Source organism: Geotrypetes seraphini, chromosome 2 (assembly GCF_902459505.1).
Source record: "Geotrypetes seraphini chromosome 2, aGeoSer1.1, whole genome shotgun sequence".
Classification (NCBI taxonomy): Eukaryota; Metazoa; Chordata; class Amphibia; order Gymnophiona; family Dermophiidae; genus Geotrypetes; species Geotrypetes seraphini.
The window spans coordinates 275,906,801-275,925,382 of record NC_047085.1 but is presented as its reverse complement, the minus strand read 5'-3'; the positions used below and the strand labels follow the sequence as shown (position 1 = coordinate 275,925,382).

At 43.3% G+C, this 18,582-nt stretch overlaps 1 protein-coding gene across 1 annotated transcript in view; it reads right to left on the bottom strand.

Annotated features, from left to right (window-relative positions):
• Positions 1 to 18,582, bottom strand: part of SEMA5A (semaphorin 5A) — a 1,054,315-nt gene that overhangs the window by 318,907 nt on the left and 716,826 nt on the right. The window contains 1 exon segment of the mRNA XM_033929716.1: positions 7,056 to 7,263. Within this exon segment, the coding sequence (XP_033785607.1) occupies positions 7,056 to 7,263 (208 nt within the window).

The window sequence follows — 18,582 nt, the reverse complement described above, 5'->3', positions numbered from 1 at the left end:
ACTAATCTGTGCCATCTGCTACAAGGCAAATGGAAAGAAGCCAAAAACTACTTCAATACCTTCCTAATAAATCTATTGCTGCACGACAACACAGGAGACCTGAACATACGCTTAGACCAGGGGTGTCTAACCTTTTGGCTTCCCTGGGCCGCACTGGCCAAAAAAAATGTTTCTGGGGCCACACAAACGTGCAAACGTTGCAGCAAGACAGAGGAGGGAGCCGGCAAAACGATAAACACCCGGAGCCAGCAGAGGAAAACATTGATTCGCTCAACCGGGACCCTGCACTGACTCGACCGGGGCCACACAAAATACTTCACGGAGCTGCAGGTTGGACACCCCTGACTTAGACAAAACAAAAGACATGACACCTTAGAGTTTCTCTTTCCTGGAAGACATAGATCTAGAAATCCTATCCTTCCAAAAACCCCACAATAAAGGTCACCAATTAGATTGTATAATAAGCAACAGAAAAAGGAAAAACAACCCAAAGAAAATAACAAAAAACTGGACGCCTGTAATATGGCAAGGCTACTTCTTAGCACTTTGCACTAGTGCTGCCCGATTCTGGAAAAAATATTTCGATTTGATTTTCTTGGACAATTGGTTGTTTTTTTCCCAAACATCTTGGTGAGTTTCTTTTATAGCCTCTTCACCCCCTTTGCCCTCTCCTAGCCACACTAATGTTGTGGTGTAAACAAAATAAACAAACAAAAAATACTTTCCCTCTCTCTGCTAAATCCTAGCTCACGTTCTCTCTGCTAAATCCTAGCTCATGTTTGCGGTCGAATACCAGCTCTGGCAGGATACAAATTTCAAATCTGACACATTGTAATCACAAAACAGAAAATAAAAATATTTTTCCTACCTTTTGTTGTCTGGCCATTTTTCAAATCATGTTGGTCCCAGGCTCTGCAACAAAGTCTTTTGATAACTTGCTTGCCAACGTCTCTTGCCCATTTGTCGTTTTATTTTTTCTCCATGGTAACCATCCATCTTCCATTTCTGTCCTCCCCTTCCATTTCCCTTCCCTCCCCTGGAGGTCTGGCATCTTTCCTTTTTCTGCCTCTGTTCCCATAGCTGCAGCGATGGACCCCACCATACCCAGATCCACCATCTCTCCTTTTCTCAACTACCCTTTCATCCAGCATCTCTCCCTCCTTCTCCACCAGCTCTCCCTTTCTCTTTCTAACTATCCTCCTATCCAGTATCTCTATCCCCCACACCATCCCTTGCGCCAACTACCTTTATTTTGGCATTACAATGTGTTGCTGGTGGCGGTAATTATTTAGTGATCCACTCCTTACGTTTTCTCTCCACTGCGTCCCGTCCTCAGTGAAAACTTCCCGTTTCTGCTTGGGCAGCCGAATGGAGAGAAGACGCCTGGAGTAGCGGCAGGGTAGTGAATTGCATTCGTTACCACCGCTTTTGCCTCGCCAGGGAAGAGAGGAGAAATACTAACGCCCAGGAAGGAGAGAGTCTTGCTGCCGCTGATTTGCACGCAGAGACTCATCCAGGATTTCCCTCTGCCACCGGAGTCCTTGCTTCTATGTAACTTCCAGTTTTTACAAAACTGGAAGTTACATCAGAAGCAAGGACTCCGGTGACAGAGGGAAAGTCAGAATGGGCCTCTATCAAGGGGGCCGACAAATCGGTAAGTCCGATTTTCTTCAAAAACAGATCGATTCGAATAGATTCACCCGAAGTGAATTGATGAATTGATTTGAATCGTAAATCGGGCAGCACTACTTTGCACCATTTAATGGCAAGGACACCAAAATAAGAAAATAAAAGACAATAGAATTACCAAAGAAACAAGAGGTAAAATAGATATCGACAAAAAATAGATGAAAAACTTTACAACCAAGGAAAAATCCTAGCCAACAAATGCAATGAGAGCGCTGAAGAAGTACTAGATGAAATATACTCTAAAAGAGTGAAAACAAAAATTGTAAATAGTAGTTCTTCTGTGACCCAGGGGGAGTTTCTTCTATCACTAAAACAGGAATGCAGGGTCCTATAAAGAAAATGGAATAAGCAGCAAACTGAAGAAGACAAAATCTCATGGAGAAAAAAGATCAACCACTACAAAACCCAAACAAAACTAGCCAAATTTAAGTATTATTCTGATCAAATCGGAAGAGGAAAACCAGATTTGAAACAATTATTTCAAAGAACACACTTCCTAGTTAATCCAATTGAATTAGCAACCAAATCAACAAATACCCCAACAGCAGCTGAACTGGCAATATTTTTTAAAGCAAAAGTGCAGCACATCAGAACTGACACTAACAAAGGAACTCTATAGAAGTAGTAGGAAACAGCACAAAATCAAAAGATAGAAAAGACCCTCCATAAACAAAATTCCCAGTAGATAGGTACTGGGAGGAATTCTTCCCAATCACAGAAATAGAGTCAATCAGATTACTTCCCAAATACACCAATTTTCAATGCTCATTAGATGTCTGCCCAATTTTCTTACAAAAAATATGCATCAAAAATATTACAACCATCTATTAGACTGGCTGAGTGACTCACTAGAAAAAGGAATATTTCCTAAACACCTAGGAAAAATCATTCTAATACCTATCCCAAAACATCAAACAGGAGAATGAACGATATCAAGAATTAAAGATCAGTAACTTCAATCCTACTTCATGTCAAACTACTAGAAAGTGTGGTAACAAATCAAATCACAAAGTACCTGAAATACCATAAACTATTACACACCACACAATCGGATTTCAGAAAACACTATGGGGCTCATAATCGAAACAGAAACACGTCTAAACCTGCCCAAATCGGCACTTTGACGACCTAAAAGACAGGTCGTCCAAGTGCTGATAATTGAAATGGGTTATTAGACATATCCAGAGACTTTTTAGGCCTCTGAATCCTGCTGTGCACCCAGAGCTGAAAGGGATATTTTTGAAAGAATTGTTAGGGCTCCTTTTATGAATAAAATGCCGCGTGCACTAGCCGCTACCACCTTCTCTTGAGCAGGCGGTAGTTTTTCAGCTAGCGCACACTATAGCGCGTGCTAATCCAGTGCGTGCGCTAAAAACGCTGGTGCATCTTCGTAAAAGGAGCCCCTAGTTGTACTGCAGGGATAATAGAAAGTTTGATGTAACTTAGGTGATCTAAAAACAGGTCTAGGTGTCCAGAAGGTATCCAAAGTGATGCCATAAAAATCGGAATAAAAACGTACATACCTGCCTCCAGAACATCAGCGCCTGGCATAGGAAAACCTAGTAGAGCTGCACAAAGGTGGCTTAAGTAGCCTGGGGAGTGGGCTAGTGAATCATAGAGAGGAGGACCCAGGCCCATAAGCCACTCTAATCACTTCATTCATGATGGAAAATGTGAGCCACCAAAACCCTACTCTACTGCCATATAGGTGGCACCTACAGACATAAGGGCTATTGGGGTTGTAGACAGATGGGTATAGTAGGTTTTGGGGGGACTCACCATGACCTGCAAGGGAGTTGTGGTGAGATACCTGCAAGGGAGTTGTGGTGAGATTATGTGGCACTACTACTTTGAGGTGAGATTAGGTGCCTCACTACTTTGTTGCCATGTCTGGGTGGTCAGTCCATCACTAGTGGGTAAGGAGATTGCTCTGAGGAAAGGGATGTAACCAGTGGTGTGCCTCAAGCTTCGATATAATTTTGAATCTAACTCCTACCCCAGTGCCTTATGTATCAAATCGTCCATGTCTTGTCTTACAACTATGTAATGTACATATTGCCCTCTTTTCTTTTAATTTTTAATATTGTCAACCGACCAGGTACTTGTTCGTGGGCCTGTTCTTTTTAACATTTTTATAAGCGATATTGCTGAAGGGCTGTCAGGTAAGATTTGCCTTATTGTGGATGATACCAAAATCTGCAATAGAGTAGACACCCTGTATGGTGTGAATGACATGAAGAAAGACCTAGTGAAGCTTGAAGAATGGTCTAAAATTTGGCAGCTAAAATGTAATGCTAAGAAATGCAAGGTCATGCATTTGGGCTGGTACAGTTTAGAGCAGGGGTCTCAAGGTCCCTCCTTGAGGGCCGCAATCCAGTCGGGTTTTCAGGATTTCCCCAATGAATATGCATGAGATCTATGTGCATGCACTGCTTTCAATGCATATTCATTGGGGAAATCCTGAAAACCTGACTGGATTGCAGCCCTCAAGGAGGGACTTTGAGATCCCTGGTTTAGAGGGTGAAGAACTTAAGTGCATGACAGAAGAGCAGGACTTGGGTGTGATTGTATGTGATGATCTTAAGGTGACCAAACAGGTTGAAAAGGTGACGGCGAAAACTAGAAGGATACTAGGGTGCATAGGAAGAGGTATGGCCAGTAGGAAAAAGGACGTATTGTTGCCCCTGTATAAGAAAGACTCTGCTGAGACCTCATTTAGCATGTATCATAAATTTGAATCATATGCTTATGAAAAGAAAAATATAATTCGACTTTCCAAAAATTTGATACAATGTAAATCACCCTGGAAATTCCTGGACTCATATGTTAAATCTATTTCATAGACACTCCTCTCTTCTTCTTCTTCTTCTTCTTCTTCCTCTTCCTCTTCTTTTTCTTCCTTCAATTTCTCTTTCCTCTCATCTTTCCTTTTACTAATTTTTCATGAACAGTCCTAGTACTTTAGATCTTTTAAAACGATTCAATTCTACATTGCACAATGTAACTGAATATTAGTTATACTAAATGTTTTGTTTTATATTTTGATACCATGTACTTGAACTGTTTCCTATATTTTTTCAAAAAATCAATAAAAAATATTGAACTAAAAAAAAAAAAGAATATCATGTACAATTCTATAGACCACAAAAAGATATAAAAGGGATGGAGTTGGTCCAGAGGAAGGCTACTAAAATGGTGTGTGGTCTTCATTATAAGGCATATGGGGACTGACTTAAATATCTCAATATGTATACTTTAGCGGAAATGTGGGAGTGGGGAGATATGATAGAGATGTTTAAATACCTATATGATGTAAATGCGCATGAGTCGAGTCTCTTTCATTTGAATGGAAATTCTGGAATGAGAGGGCATAGGGTGAAGTTAAGAGGTGATAGGCTACGGAATAATCTGAGGAAATACTTTTTTACAGAAAGGTGGTAGATGAGTGGAACAGTCTCCTGGAAGAAGTGGTGGAGAAAGAGACTGTGTCTGAATTAAAGAAGACATGGGATAGGCATGTGGGATTTCTTAGAGAGAGGAAGAGATAATGGTTACCATGGATGGGCAGACTAGATGGGCCATTTGGCCTTTATCTGCCATCATGTTTCTAGCCTCTCCCTCTTTCCTAACTCCATGGCTCAATTTCACACTGTCTTCCTGATGCTAACTCTCCCCAATCTTTCCCTATCTCAAACCACTGCATGCCTCGAGACTCCAATACCCACCTTCTGAATTCATCACCTCTTCTTCCCTTTTGTCTCCTGCTTTCTTTTCAACTGCTTTCAAATCCAAGCTAAAAGCCCACTTTTTTGAGACAGCTTTCAACTCCTAACTCCCACTCACTGGATAATAACTATCAAGTTTCAAGTTTCAAGTTTATTAACTTTTTAATATACCGACCATCACAAAGTATCTGGCCGGTTCACAATAAAATTTATACAGAGGAAAAAAGAAGAAGAAAAAAATTTAAAATATAAAATGTAGTGGGTGAACATTAAAGACATAACTTGACTAACATGAAAGTGAGGATATGAGGGAAAGGGGGGGGAAAGTTACATATTTTGGAGAAGAGAGGGAAATAGTGGGGATGGGGAAAAACATATTGGGTAGGATCGCTTTTATTAAAGCAGTTGGTTAAATAAGTTGGAACCAATCAGATGAAGAAGAGAAAAGATAAGGAAAAGGGTGAAATAGAGAGGAAAAAGGTAGGAAGAGATCGAAAGATTAGGGGAAGAAAAGAAAGAATTTAGAAGAGAGAAAAAAAACAACTATCATTCTCTTTGAGATAAACTCCCCAAACCCCATCTATTCCATTAGTTCTGCCCATCTGTCCTAATTAGATTGTAAGCTCTTCTGAGCAGGGACCGTCTATCACATGTTGAATGTACAGCGCTGTGTATGCCTTACAGCACTATAGAAATGATAAATAGTAGTAGTACAGTGTAAATAGAGGATAACGTAGATAGCACAAGGAATTGCCAATGACTGGGACTGGGTACCCTCAAGAATGAAATGGAAAGATTAATTTTTGCAGCTTTACAAACTAGCTACAAGAAAATGAATATAATTCAACTAAACAAATGTGCCTCCCCCCATTACAAAACTATAGCATGGTTTTTAGTGCCGGCCACTCATAGTGCCGAAACTCATAGAATTCCTATGCATCAGAGGAAAGGCCCTGCCGGGGCTGGCCATGAGCAGCTTGTTTTTAGGCTGCCTCCTGCCTGCTTGGCTAAGGAAGGGAGGGAGGGAGCGAGCAAGAGTGTTCGCTTTTCAGGACGCTGCCTGCTTCTGCCACTAAGGTGCTTAAGGGAGGAGGACTTTGCAGCTTAGGACCGCTGCCACGCTGGTGCTTTGGGGCGGGAAGGAGGGGGTGGAACTGAGTGTGTTAGACAAGGTTTCTAACTTATTCTCAAATAAACAGAAAAACAGTTATCCAGTATCCACTGATCCCCGTGGATGCTAGACAGCTGAGATTCTACTGTACTGTGATTTTCATCAACATTGCAGTACCAGGAGACACAAGAATTAAAGAGACAGAACTGGAAAATTTACAAAGTGTCAAGACCTGACATTAGAAATGGCAAGTCTCTCTGTAACATGTCATGTCGGGTTAGGCAGCATCATACCAAAGATAGACATATTTCTACAAAACCTTGAAAATTCAGATTTGACAGCAGTGGACTTACAACAAAAATACTGGGTTCAAGTTTAATTTTATGCTGATACCTGGATAATTCCTAAGCTTCTGAGTGAAGCTCAAATTCTCCAGCAATATCAGACAAGTCTTTATTTGTGTCATTAATAATAATAATAATAATAATACAGTAATAATAATAATAAGTTACAGGTGGTTTATGAGGTACCTGCGGGTTCTGTAGAAAGGACATCGTTTCAGAGGGAACTTGACCACATGCTCCTGAAGGCCCACAAACAAAACACTTTGGCTGTGCAGAATCTGCAGACTCCTGATGGGCTCCCACTGACTTTTTGGAAATATTTCTATTTCTTCTAACAAGCAGCCTGCTGATGTCTCATTCATGGGGGCGAGCACTTTTTTAATGGTGCCGTAATCTGTTAAGTAAAAAAAAATGGGAAATATTACTTCTAAATGGTAGCAGGCAACGTTGCTCTACCTAGTCTAAGGCAAAATTCAACAATATCACCTTAAAAGTCCTTAAGAGCTGCAATTTTAGAAGTTTCCCCAAAGGCATTAAATTGTCCATCAGTGTCAGCTACAGTGGACAACTCTTATCTGCTATAAACATTGCATTAACAAAGCAGAAGGGTGGAAGAGTGTAGCGGCAGAACAAATGGTAAAGAATGGAGGCAGGGATGGAAGGTACAGTGTGAATACATTTGCAGAAGGCATTACATAGTAATCCATATGCAAAGGGCAGAGTTATTTATTTATTTGGATTTATAGCCTGTCCTCCCAAAAGAGCATAGAATGGGTTACAAGTTTACATAAATAATAAAGCATAACAGGGTATACATAATAAAGTAGAACAGAGTATAGTAATGTAGAGCATGACAGTATATTTTAGGTCAAAATAATACATGGGGGAGCATGGTAGTAGTCAAAAAGCATGGCAGTACTTAATATAATATGACAGGACAAGATCTCATACAGCACAAAGTGGTGATGTTATGAGTTTAGTATGACATTCTGGTAACTAATAGAGCTTGACAGTACTTTATAGTGCCTGACACTATGAAGCGTGGTAAGGCAGTACATAACATAAGGTACATAAGGTTTTTTCCAGTTTATGAATTATTTTAAATTATATTCCATTGTTTTTACCCCTGTTCTTTTTATTTTATTAATTGAATTTCCCTGAATTCCATTGTTTAACGGTTCCTCCCTTCTATTCCTTTTTACATATTACTTTAATTCATTTAGATATCATTTACATAGATGGTGCCCCTATCTGTAAAGTTAGGAATTTCTATGAAATATTCTACATGCTTCTCTCCACTCCTTCCTGCCCTCCATAGTCCTCCCTACCCTCTTCTAACCCCTCCCTCTGTAATGTCGCACAAATGGAAGAAATAAAATAAAATAAATAACCAAGCATGGCAGTACATTAGCATGATAGTATATGGTATGGCAGATAATCTGCTCACCAATCTGATGACTTCGACCACAGAATACAAAACCTTCAAAAAAGAAACAAAAACCCTACTCTTCAAAAAATACATAAAACCAATATAACACAACCAAACAGGCTCGGAACTCCTCCTGCAATTACCAACTACTCCTTAACAAATTAGAAAATGCTCAAACTTTTCTTAAGTACTTCTTAATATTTTAACAATATATTCTTCCTATTATCATAACAACTCATGTAATCCGCCTTGAACCGCAAGGTAAAGGCAGACTAGAAATCACTAATGTAATGTAATAATACATACAGGAGTAAGGCAGGAATATGACAGTGCATGGCACGGCTGTACAATATATACCTATGAATGAAAATACAGTATATGCTAGATGTGGTAAAGCATGGAATGTCTGACAAAGTGTGGAAGCATCGGCAATTACAGTGCATGACAGTACGTGGCATGGCTAGATAGTTTCCTAACAGCGCATCATAATACGTATTAAGCATGAATGTATGGCAGGGCGCAGTAGTATCAGTGATGGTTGATCTTCTTGCACAGACAGTGGTATTTAGATTGGAGCTAGAGGAGCTAGAGGAAGCTAGAGGAAGAGGTGAGTTTTTATTGCCTTCCTGAAGTTCAGTAGTCCATCTAGTGATATGAGATGGTAGTTGGTTCTAGAGGCGTGGTAGACAGTCCGAGTAGGATCTTTTCTGGGCATTCTCAAGGCAGAGTGCGTGTCCTAAAGGTGTGTGTAGTCTTTTTCCTTTTGTTACCATTACTGCACTTGACTACATATGAAACAGACCTATAAACACAATCCTCCCAATATTCAAAACTATTTAATCAGTCAGGAACGGCTTCCGGTCAGTTACATAGCACATTGGCGCCTAACCGCTGATATATGGCAGGAGATAACTGGCTATCTCCCACTGAATAATCAGTTATGGCTGGATTATGTATATGACGCCACTATTGGTGGCCACCTAAAAAATGGTCGCCAATTGTATGATGGCACCGTATACAGAATTACGTCTCCGGGCAAGATAGGCACTAGAAATGTAGGCCAGGGTTTTCCGGCCCTACATTTTCGGCAACTATCTATGTCATGAATCGTGCCTGTGTAAGCACTTTCTGGCGCCTAACGCCACTTCTGGAATTAGGCACTGGAAAACACCTACGTAGGCATGATTCTGGCACCTTTTATTTAGGTGTCAGTAGGCACTTGAACATTGGGGGTTTTCATCATTTCTAACGGCGTTTGTCAATTAACTTAGGTGCCGGTAGAATTTCCCTGTTAATGATTAGTCACTAACTGGCTATATTGCATGATATATCTGGCTAGGTATAGATATTCAGGCCCTGATTCTACAAAGTGCATACCGATTTTAGGCACCTGTAGGCGTCCTACAGCTGTCTAATCAGCCAATCGGGATGTACGTTTTTTTAAAAAATGCTCCCCAGGCAGGCCGCCTATATTGAAGGCGCCTCCGGGGAGCCTAGGGAGGCCCGTAAGACGCCTAAGCTCGCCTAAGGGCCTTAGGCGAACTTAAGCGGCCCTACGCATCTCCCTAGTAGAGGAAGAAATGCTTACAATGTAGGCCAGCAAAATACTGGTCTACATTGTAAGTAGACGCGGCCGCTATATTTATCGCGGCAAGGGATCTCTCTGCCGCTAAAAGTATAGCGGCCGCAGCCGCCTGTCCGATTGCCGGCAGGAGGGTGCCCAACCCCTCCTGCCGGAAGTTGCCCCCACTCCCCCCGACACTACCAATCGCCGGCAGGAGGGTGCCCAAACCCTCCTGCCGGAAGATGCCCACCCCCAAAGCACTACTGATCACCGGCAGGAGGGTACCCAATCCCTCCTGCCGGAAGACGCACCCCCTCCCGCGCTAACAGCCCCCAAACCTCCCCCCCACCAAACTAACCTTTAATTGCTGGCCAAACGGGTCTTGCCCGTCCAGCCGACAAGCCCGCCTTGTCGAAATGCGGTGGGACCGGCCCATCCCGCGAAGCCTAAGGCCTGATTGGCCCAGTCTCTAGAAGCCTGGATCAATCAGGCCTTAGGCATAGCGGGTCCACCCATCCCCACTAAGCCTAAGGCCTGATTGACCCAGGCGCCTTGAGCCTGGCAATCAAGTTTAGCAACAACTGGTATACCTGTTCTGCTCAAGAAGAAACCTTAGAACATGAACTGCAAACAGCCAACAAAGGCCTCAAAGGAGCTCAGAAATTACTCCTGTAGAAAAAAGTAACATATATACAGTAATCTTCCCAGACCCCAAGGGCTGACAGTCATCCAAGAAACAACTTGGAGAAGCATAAACAGATTGAGATAGTAGACAGGTGCAGGAAAGACAGGGTGGGAGTCTAGAATGTCTCATCTATCTACTGGAAAAGAGCTTACCAGGGTAAGTACATAATCTCTTTTTCCAGTGCAATAGGTGAGACATTCTAGACAGATAGGACGTACAAAAGCAGTCCTCAAACATCTACGACAGACTTACTGTGTTGATCCATAAGACCGGGACCCAAAGGCAAAGTCCTGTATCGCTGGCACATCCACTCTGTAAAACTTAGTAAACATATTTACAGAGGACCATACTGCCACCCAGCAGATCTCCTCAAGGGAAACAGCTCTAGCTTTGGTCTACAAAGAAGCCACACTTCTGGTAGAATGTGCTCTTACAGAAACAGGAGACTGTTTCCCAGAAAGAATATAGGCTGCTGAAAAGGCCCTATGGATCAATCTGGAAATCGTAGCCTTGGAAGCAGGAGCGCTCCGCTTAGCAGGAGTCAGTACAAACAGATGATCAGAGACAAAATTTGTTAGTGACCTCCAGGTAGCAAAGAAGCACTCTGTGCACATCCTGTTTCTTGAAAGGGCGATCTTGCATCCTGGAAACAGTAGGCTGAAAAGCAGCCAAATGCACTTCCTGATTAACATAGAAAGCCAAAATGACTTTCAGCAGGAAGGAAGGAACTGTACGCAGGGAAATCCCAGCCTCCAAGAAGTGGAGGAACAGTTCCCTACAAGAAAGAGCCTGGATTTCCGAGACCCGCTGCACTGAGGTAACAACAACCAGAAACACAGTCTTGATCATCAAGTCCAAGAGGGAAGCATCCCAAAGGGAGCCTTGATAAGGCTAGACAGCACCAGGTTGAGGTCCCAGGAAGGAAACAGCTGTCTGATCAGCCCTAAAGGCCTCAGCTGACCGGAACTGATAAGGGTGCAGTGCAGAAGAGCAGAGCAGAGTTGCCAGGCTGACCAGTCCTGATTGGGGGGGGGGGGGGGCTGGTGCAGTGGAGAATGGAAGTCCAGTGGTGGGAGGGTCCGTGGGGACCTATACACTGGCAGAGAGAGGCAGATCTGGCCCTATGTGGCTGACCAGTCCTGACAGAGGAGACTGGTGCAGCAGAGAAAGCCCAGTGGTGGGAAGGTCCGCAGGGACCTATACATCGGCAGGGAAAGAGCTGAAGTATCTTGGAGATGGGACCGGTGAAGAAGGATCCAGGAGAGTCCTCAGTGTCTGCATCAGTGAAAAGACAACTGAAGGGCTGGGAGAGCCGTCAGTGCATTTGAGCCAGACTGGGCAACAAAGCAGCTAGGAGTCCTCAGTGTGTGTGTCAGTGAGAAGGTGACTGAGGTTCTAGGAGAGCCCTCAGTGCAAGTGTGCTGGTTAATATGACAGAGGGATGGAGAAGCTGGAAGAATCCAAGGACCCTGGGCGTACTGGCCAAAGGACTGAGGAGCGGCCTGACGGAGGGATCAGCTAGGATGGTGGCAACTGGCGGAGGGACCGGTAATGGCATGGATGCTGCCGAAGACCTGGAGGACTAATGGAGGGTCAGGAGAGACTCAGGAGAAGCCTGGAGAGACGGAGTCCAGGGAGGACTCAGGGACTGATCAGGAGGAGCTGGGAAGACCTGGTTAGGGATTTTAATGGAGCATTTTTCTATATGGATGTAACCCTGTAACTTGTGTTTTTACAGAAAACCAAGGTGCCTGAGGGTGCATACGTGACAGGTGTAACCACTCGGCCCCATCACATAATGACAGTTGAAAAGCCTTCCATGCTTTAGCATGAGCAAAAACTGTGGATGACTTCTTAGGCCTGAGAAGAGCATCAACAACCACAGCAGAATAGCCTTTACGTTCTAAGGCTGCATGCTCAAGAGCAATGCCATAAGAGCGTATGCAGGTCTGAATGGGTGCTCAGCTGAAGGCCACGACCCTTGCAAAGATGCATCAGATCTGCGTACCATGGACTGCGAGGCCAATCTGGAGCCACCATAATGATGCGGCCTGGATGGACTGCAATCCACCAAACAACTCAGCCTATCATTGGCCAGGGAAGAAAGACATAGAATCTCCTGAGGCCACGGCTACAATAGAGCACTGAGATCCTCACTCGGATTGTCAACTGAAGAAACAATCCACTTTCTTGTTCTTCACTGTGGGCATGAAATCAAAGAGGGGCTGGCCCCAGTGCCGCACTATGGCTGCGAACAGTGCCCACTTGCCCGGATCTAGAGTCTGTCTGCTGAAAAAAAAAATCTTGAACATTGTTGACTTTCACCACATGCACTTGGAGGTGACATTCTGCCCACAGAAAAAGAAGGCGGGCTTCCTGAGCCAGAGGGGTGCTCTTGGTCCCTCCCTGGTAATTGATATAGGCAACTGCCATCGCATTGTCAGAGAATACCCTAACCGCTTGGCCCTCCAGAGTCTTCTGCAATCACATCAGAGCCAGCCAAATGGTTCTTAGCTCCAACTAGTTGATTGACCATTTCTTCTGAGAGGGTGTCCATCTCCCCTGGATGCGACAATGATTGCTCCCCAGCCCCGAAGACTGGCATCTATCATCAACATGATCCAGGAGGCAATCTACAGCAGAACGCTCATGCAGAGCAACTGCGGGAAAAGCCACCAATCCATGCGGGCTCGAACCTCCCGAGTCCAGGGAAGACAGGTCTGTAAATCATCTCTGTGTGGAGCCCAGTGAGAGATTAATGCATGCTAGAGAGGACACATATGAACCCTTGCCCATAGCACTACATCTATTGTGGCCGTCATGGACTCCAGGACCTGAAGATAGTCCCACGCCAAAGGAGCCGACAGCTCCAGAAGGGAAGAAATTTGGGCACACAGTTTCAGTCTATGTGTCTCTGGAAGATAGATACGTCCTGCAGCCAAAGAGAACTCCCAGATATTTCAGCGACTGCATGGGCATCAGAATGCTTTTTCTGTAGTTCATGATCCAACCCAGGTCCTCCAGTACCTGGATTACTGATCCACCGTGTGCCGACCCTTAGCCAATGAGGGAGCCCTGATCAGCCAGTCATCCAAGTAAGGGTGAACCTGCAGACCATTTTTTGCAGGTAAGCTGTTATGACCACCATCACCTTGGTGAAGGTACAGGGAGCTGTTGCCACAGTTACTGGATCCTAGGGTCCGCCTTAGGGGTTAGCGCCCAAGAAAAGGATCTGAGTATCATTGTGGACAATACGATGAAACCTTCTGCCCAATGTGCGGCGGAGAGCAAAAAAGCAAACAGGATGCTAGGAATTATTTTAAAAAGGGATCGTTAACAAGACTAAGAATGTTATAATGCCTCTGTATTGCTCCATGGTGTGACCTCACCTGGAGTATTACATTCAATTCTGGTTTCCTTATCTCAAGAAAGATATAGCGGCACTAGAAAAAGTTAAAAGAAGAACGATCAAGATGATAAAGAGGATGGAACGCCTCTTGTATGATGAAAAACTAAAAAGGTTAGGGCTCTTCAGCTTGGAAAAGAGACAGGTGAGGGGAGACATGATTGAAGTCTACGAAATCCTGAGTGGAGTAGAATGGGAGTTGATCAATTTTTTTCACTTTGCAAAAATTACAAAGACTAGGAGACAATTTCCTGGAGGAAAAGTCCATAGTCTGTTATTGAGAAAGACATGGGGGAAGCCACTACTTGCCCTAGATCGGTAGCATGGAATGTTGCTACTCTAGGTTTTGGCCAGGTACTAGTGACCTGGACTGGTCACTGTAAGGACAGGTACTGGGCTCGATGGACCACTGGTCTGACCCAGAAAGGCTATTCTTATGTTCTTATGAGTTAGATTTGTATGCATGGCTTCTACCACATTCAAATCTAACTGAAGAATATACATTGTGGGTATCCCCAAAACCTGACTGCCTAAGGTTTCCCCCAGGATAGGTTTGGGAACAACTGTTTTTAGTAACGTTTATATGAAACTAGTTGTGATTTCATTTTTAAAAAAAATGCAAATAGACTGTATTACTTGCTAAGCACATTGTGTACCACCTAGGGTCTTTTGGGAATGGAAGCAATATATAAAGGCATACAATGAATAAATAAATAACAGAGAAATATTGTGTCCTATTTGCTGCACTGTGATGCTTTAAAGGCATTTAGGAATGTATCTTGCTAGAAGCTATTTCATGAAATTGGATAGAATTTCTGAAATATACTGTGAATCATCTAAAAGTCAAAGAATTGCCATGACAGAAGATGCACTGACTTCAAAATAAATATTGTCATATTAAAGTCAATGAAGCTTTGAGAAGTAGACAAAGAAAACAGGGCTATGCACAGAGGAGAAAAATGAAACCACCACTGCGTGGACAGTTAACAGCTGGTACATGCTACAGGATGATAAATGCACAATTTGGATCTAATACAATTCATTCTATCAGGTCTATTAAAGATCTGCTACAATTGATCAATTAAAGTGATACTGTACAAGAGGATCATTCCATCAGCACACTGGCAACGTAAAGCAAATGTGTGACAGCTAAAATACACAGAATAGAAACAACATGTCTAAGGGAGGCAAGTATTACCATGAATGAATCATTACAATTGATTATTCATCCTATCACCACCCTACTAGCACATCTATGAAGAAAAGCAAATTTAGGCTGGGTTAAAATGGTTTGAAGACACATTCAAAGAGTAATGAGACCAGCGTAACCAGGGTTGGCTCAAGGGAATTGGAATGACATTTCTCTCTCTCTTCTCTGTTGTATTTCATTTTCAGCTTTTCCCTCTTCCCCTTTCTTATATAACATAAACTACCATACTGCAATTTGATTTCATTTGTGTCTTGCATATAATATAAACCCACAAATTCTTCAATAAACTAAACTATGATTAAGTCTACTGATTTCCAAATCAGACATGGATTCCAATTTGATCAGAAGATTTTGGGCCGGGCACATATGCATAGATTATAAAATGTTAATAATCTAGGTGTGATCATTTACACCAGCTCTACAGCTGGTGTAATGATCACACCTACAATATGGTGTATGTTTGACGTATAACAGTAGTATTCTGTAAGGATAGTTGCGTACTTCAATTAAGTTTGTTCTTGCCAACTAAAAATAGGTGTGTGTTTATAGAATTACCCTCATAGGGATTCCGGAAGCTTGGCCACGAGAATGTCTCATCTATCTACTGGAAACAAAAAACACCAATGTTTTTACAATAGCTGTCTTTATGCCACATTTGGAGTGACAGCTGATGTCATACCCTCATAAAGATGCTAATTCCTAAGGCGATTGTCATCCCAAATTTATAGGCTTATATTTCTCCTCAACATTTGTATCAAAAGCATTTATTTGGAGCACTCTATTTACCATATAAACTACTATGCAACATTTTAACTGCATTACTTGCAATATCATTACCAAAAAAAGAAAAGAATGCATAGAGTAGCCCCCTCCCTAGACTACCTGGTGGTCTAGTGGTATATTCAGAGCAGGGGTGATCCCCTGTTGCTTTAATCCATGTCAGCTTTTCTCTCAATATGGCTGCCTTGACCTCTTGCAGAAGTCTTGTGCGATTGCCACTAGGGGACATGGCGGCTATTTTGACAGAACAGCCAGCATGGGCAAAAGCAATTGGGGATCATACCTGCCCTGATTACACTCCTACACCACCAAGAATTGTATGATAGGCCCAATAGGGGTACTTACAGGTAAGGAGGAGAGAGAGGCAACTCCTGTTGAGAGCTTTCCTGGATATTTAATGCCAGTGCCTAGACAAGGGCCCTAACATTGAATACTTGAATTAGATTCAGTCCATAGTGGTCAACAACTTTAAATCTGCTGACCACTGTGGGCTGAATACTGGTGGATTAATTTCTGCCCTACCCACATATGCCACTGGAATTTATCCATTTGGTAATGGATGGCACAGAATAGGAAAGCATCTTCCATTCAGGCAATGCAAAACTTGAGAGCTAATGGTTGATTGACAGCACTTTCATGCCACACTCTAATACCAGTTATCTATGTTTCCAAAGATGTCAGTTGGCTCCATGGAGAGAATATACATCAAAGGTGGTCTGTATGTCAGCATTCACCAGAGAGGCTTTCATGTTAGTACAAAGAGTAATTTTTATTTTCTGTGAATAGATGTGATTGAAAATTCTCAAGCACAAATTGATAATGTTAAGTGTTTTTGTTGCTCAAGATCTTTTAAAAGAGAGATGATTCACAGGTATACCATGAACTACTCATAGCATATCTCACTCATCAGCTAGCATTCACGCTTGCATTCACACTGACGTTAGTATATTCTGTTCAATAATAGTTCTTACACCAATTGCTCTCTGTTACACCAAATGGCCAGTTTAGTTGACAGTACCTCCTGGCAGCTGGTAACCTCCTCCACAGGCAAGCACAGAAGACCCCCCCCCCTCCCCTTCTCAGTTTCTTCTTCTTCTTCTTTTTCTCTCAAGCAGGGCAGCTTTACATCGACCCCACAACTCACTCTGAGGAACAGATTCCAGATCTTACAGGAAGGGACTGCCGATGAGGTACAGGAAGATGTCCTACCCATGGCTCCTGTTCCAGGGACAACCGATCGGCTCCCCCCGAAGCAGCGCAGAGTGGTAGTCATTGGGGACTCCATGCTGAGGGGTACCGAGGGACCAATCTGCAGACCGGATATACAATCAAGAGAGGTTTGCTGTCTGCCTGGAGCCAGAATCCGAGATGTCACCACCTGTCTAGATAGACTTCTCAAGCCCCAGGACCACTTCCCCATGCTTCTCATCCACGTCGGAATGAACGACACTGCCAGGAACACCCCGGAGAGCATACCCAAAGACTTTGGAGCTGAGGTGAGAAGCTAAGGCGGACGGGAGCACAGGTGGTCTTCTCCTCGATCCTCCCAGTAAGAGGCAAGGGTAGAGCCAGGGAAGAGCGTATCCAGAGGACCAACGAGTGGCTGCACGGATGGTGCAAGGAGATGAACTTTGGATTCCTAAACCATGGAGAGGCACTGCAAGGACTTCAGGGACCAGACGGACTCCACCTGACCAGAAGAGGTAAGAACGTCTTCGGACATCGACTAGCCCGTCTACTTCGAAGGGCTTTTAAACTAGGTAAGTTGGGGGAGGGTACCCACTCACATTCCAGAGCAGTAAGTAACTATCCTTAGAGGGTGAGTCGCATCTCTGAGTCTGAGGTAAGTACACTCAATGAAAACAATACTTTAGGAGTCACACTGACTCAGGCGGGAGACTCTACGCAGGGACTTAGTAAACATAAGGTATGGAGGGCTATGTATGTTAATGCATACAGTTTGGGCAATAAAATTCTGGATTTAGAGACAGAAATAATGAACGCCAACCTAGACATAGTGGCAATATCCGAGACTTGGTTCACGGACTCATACAGGTGGGATATGGTTATCCCAGGTTACAACCTACTTCATCGAGACAGGGAAGGCAAGCTAGGAGGAGTGGTAGCACTATACACTAAAGAAGACATCAAAACTACTAAAATCACAAATGTCAAGTACACTGGGGAATCCCTCTGGGTGAACCTGGCAAGAGGAAATGAAAAATGCCTGTATCTCGGTGTGGTATACAGACCTCCAAGACAACAGGAAGACAAGGATATGGAATTAATCGAAGACATAGAGAACATCACTTTGCGTGGGGACACAGATTGGAACGCACTTTCCGCAACAACCAGCAGCAGCAGAAGGTTATTAACCTCCATAAAGGGGGCACGACTCAAACAATTAGTATTGGAGCCCACTAGGCACCAGGTGATACTGGACCTGGTACTAACCAACGGAGAAAGCATAACGGAAGTTTCGGTAAGTGATACGCTGGCCTCCAGCGACCAAAACATGGTATGATTCAACCTCAAGAAAGGTTTCACTAGATCAAACACGACAACAAAGGTCCTCAACTTTCAGGGCACTGACTTCAAATGCATGGGAGATTTCGTCCGTCGGGCGCTGCATAATCAAG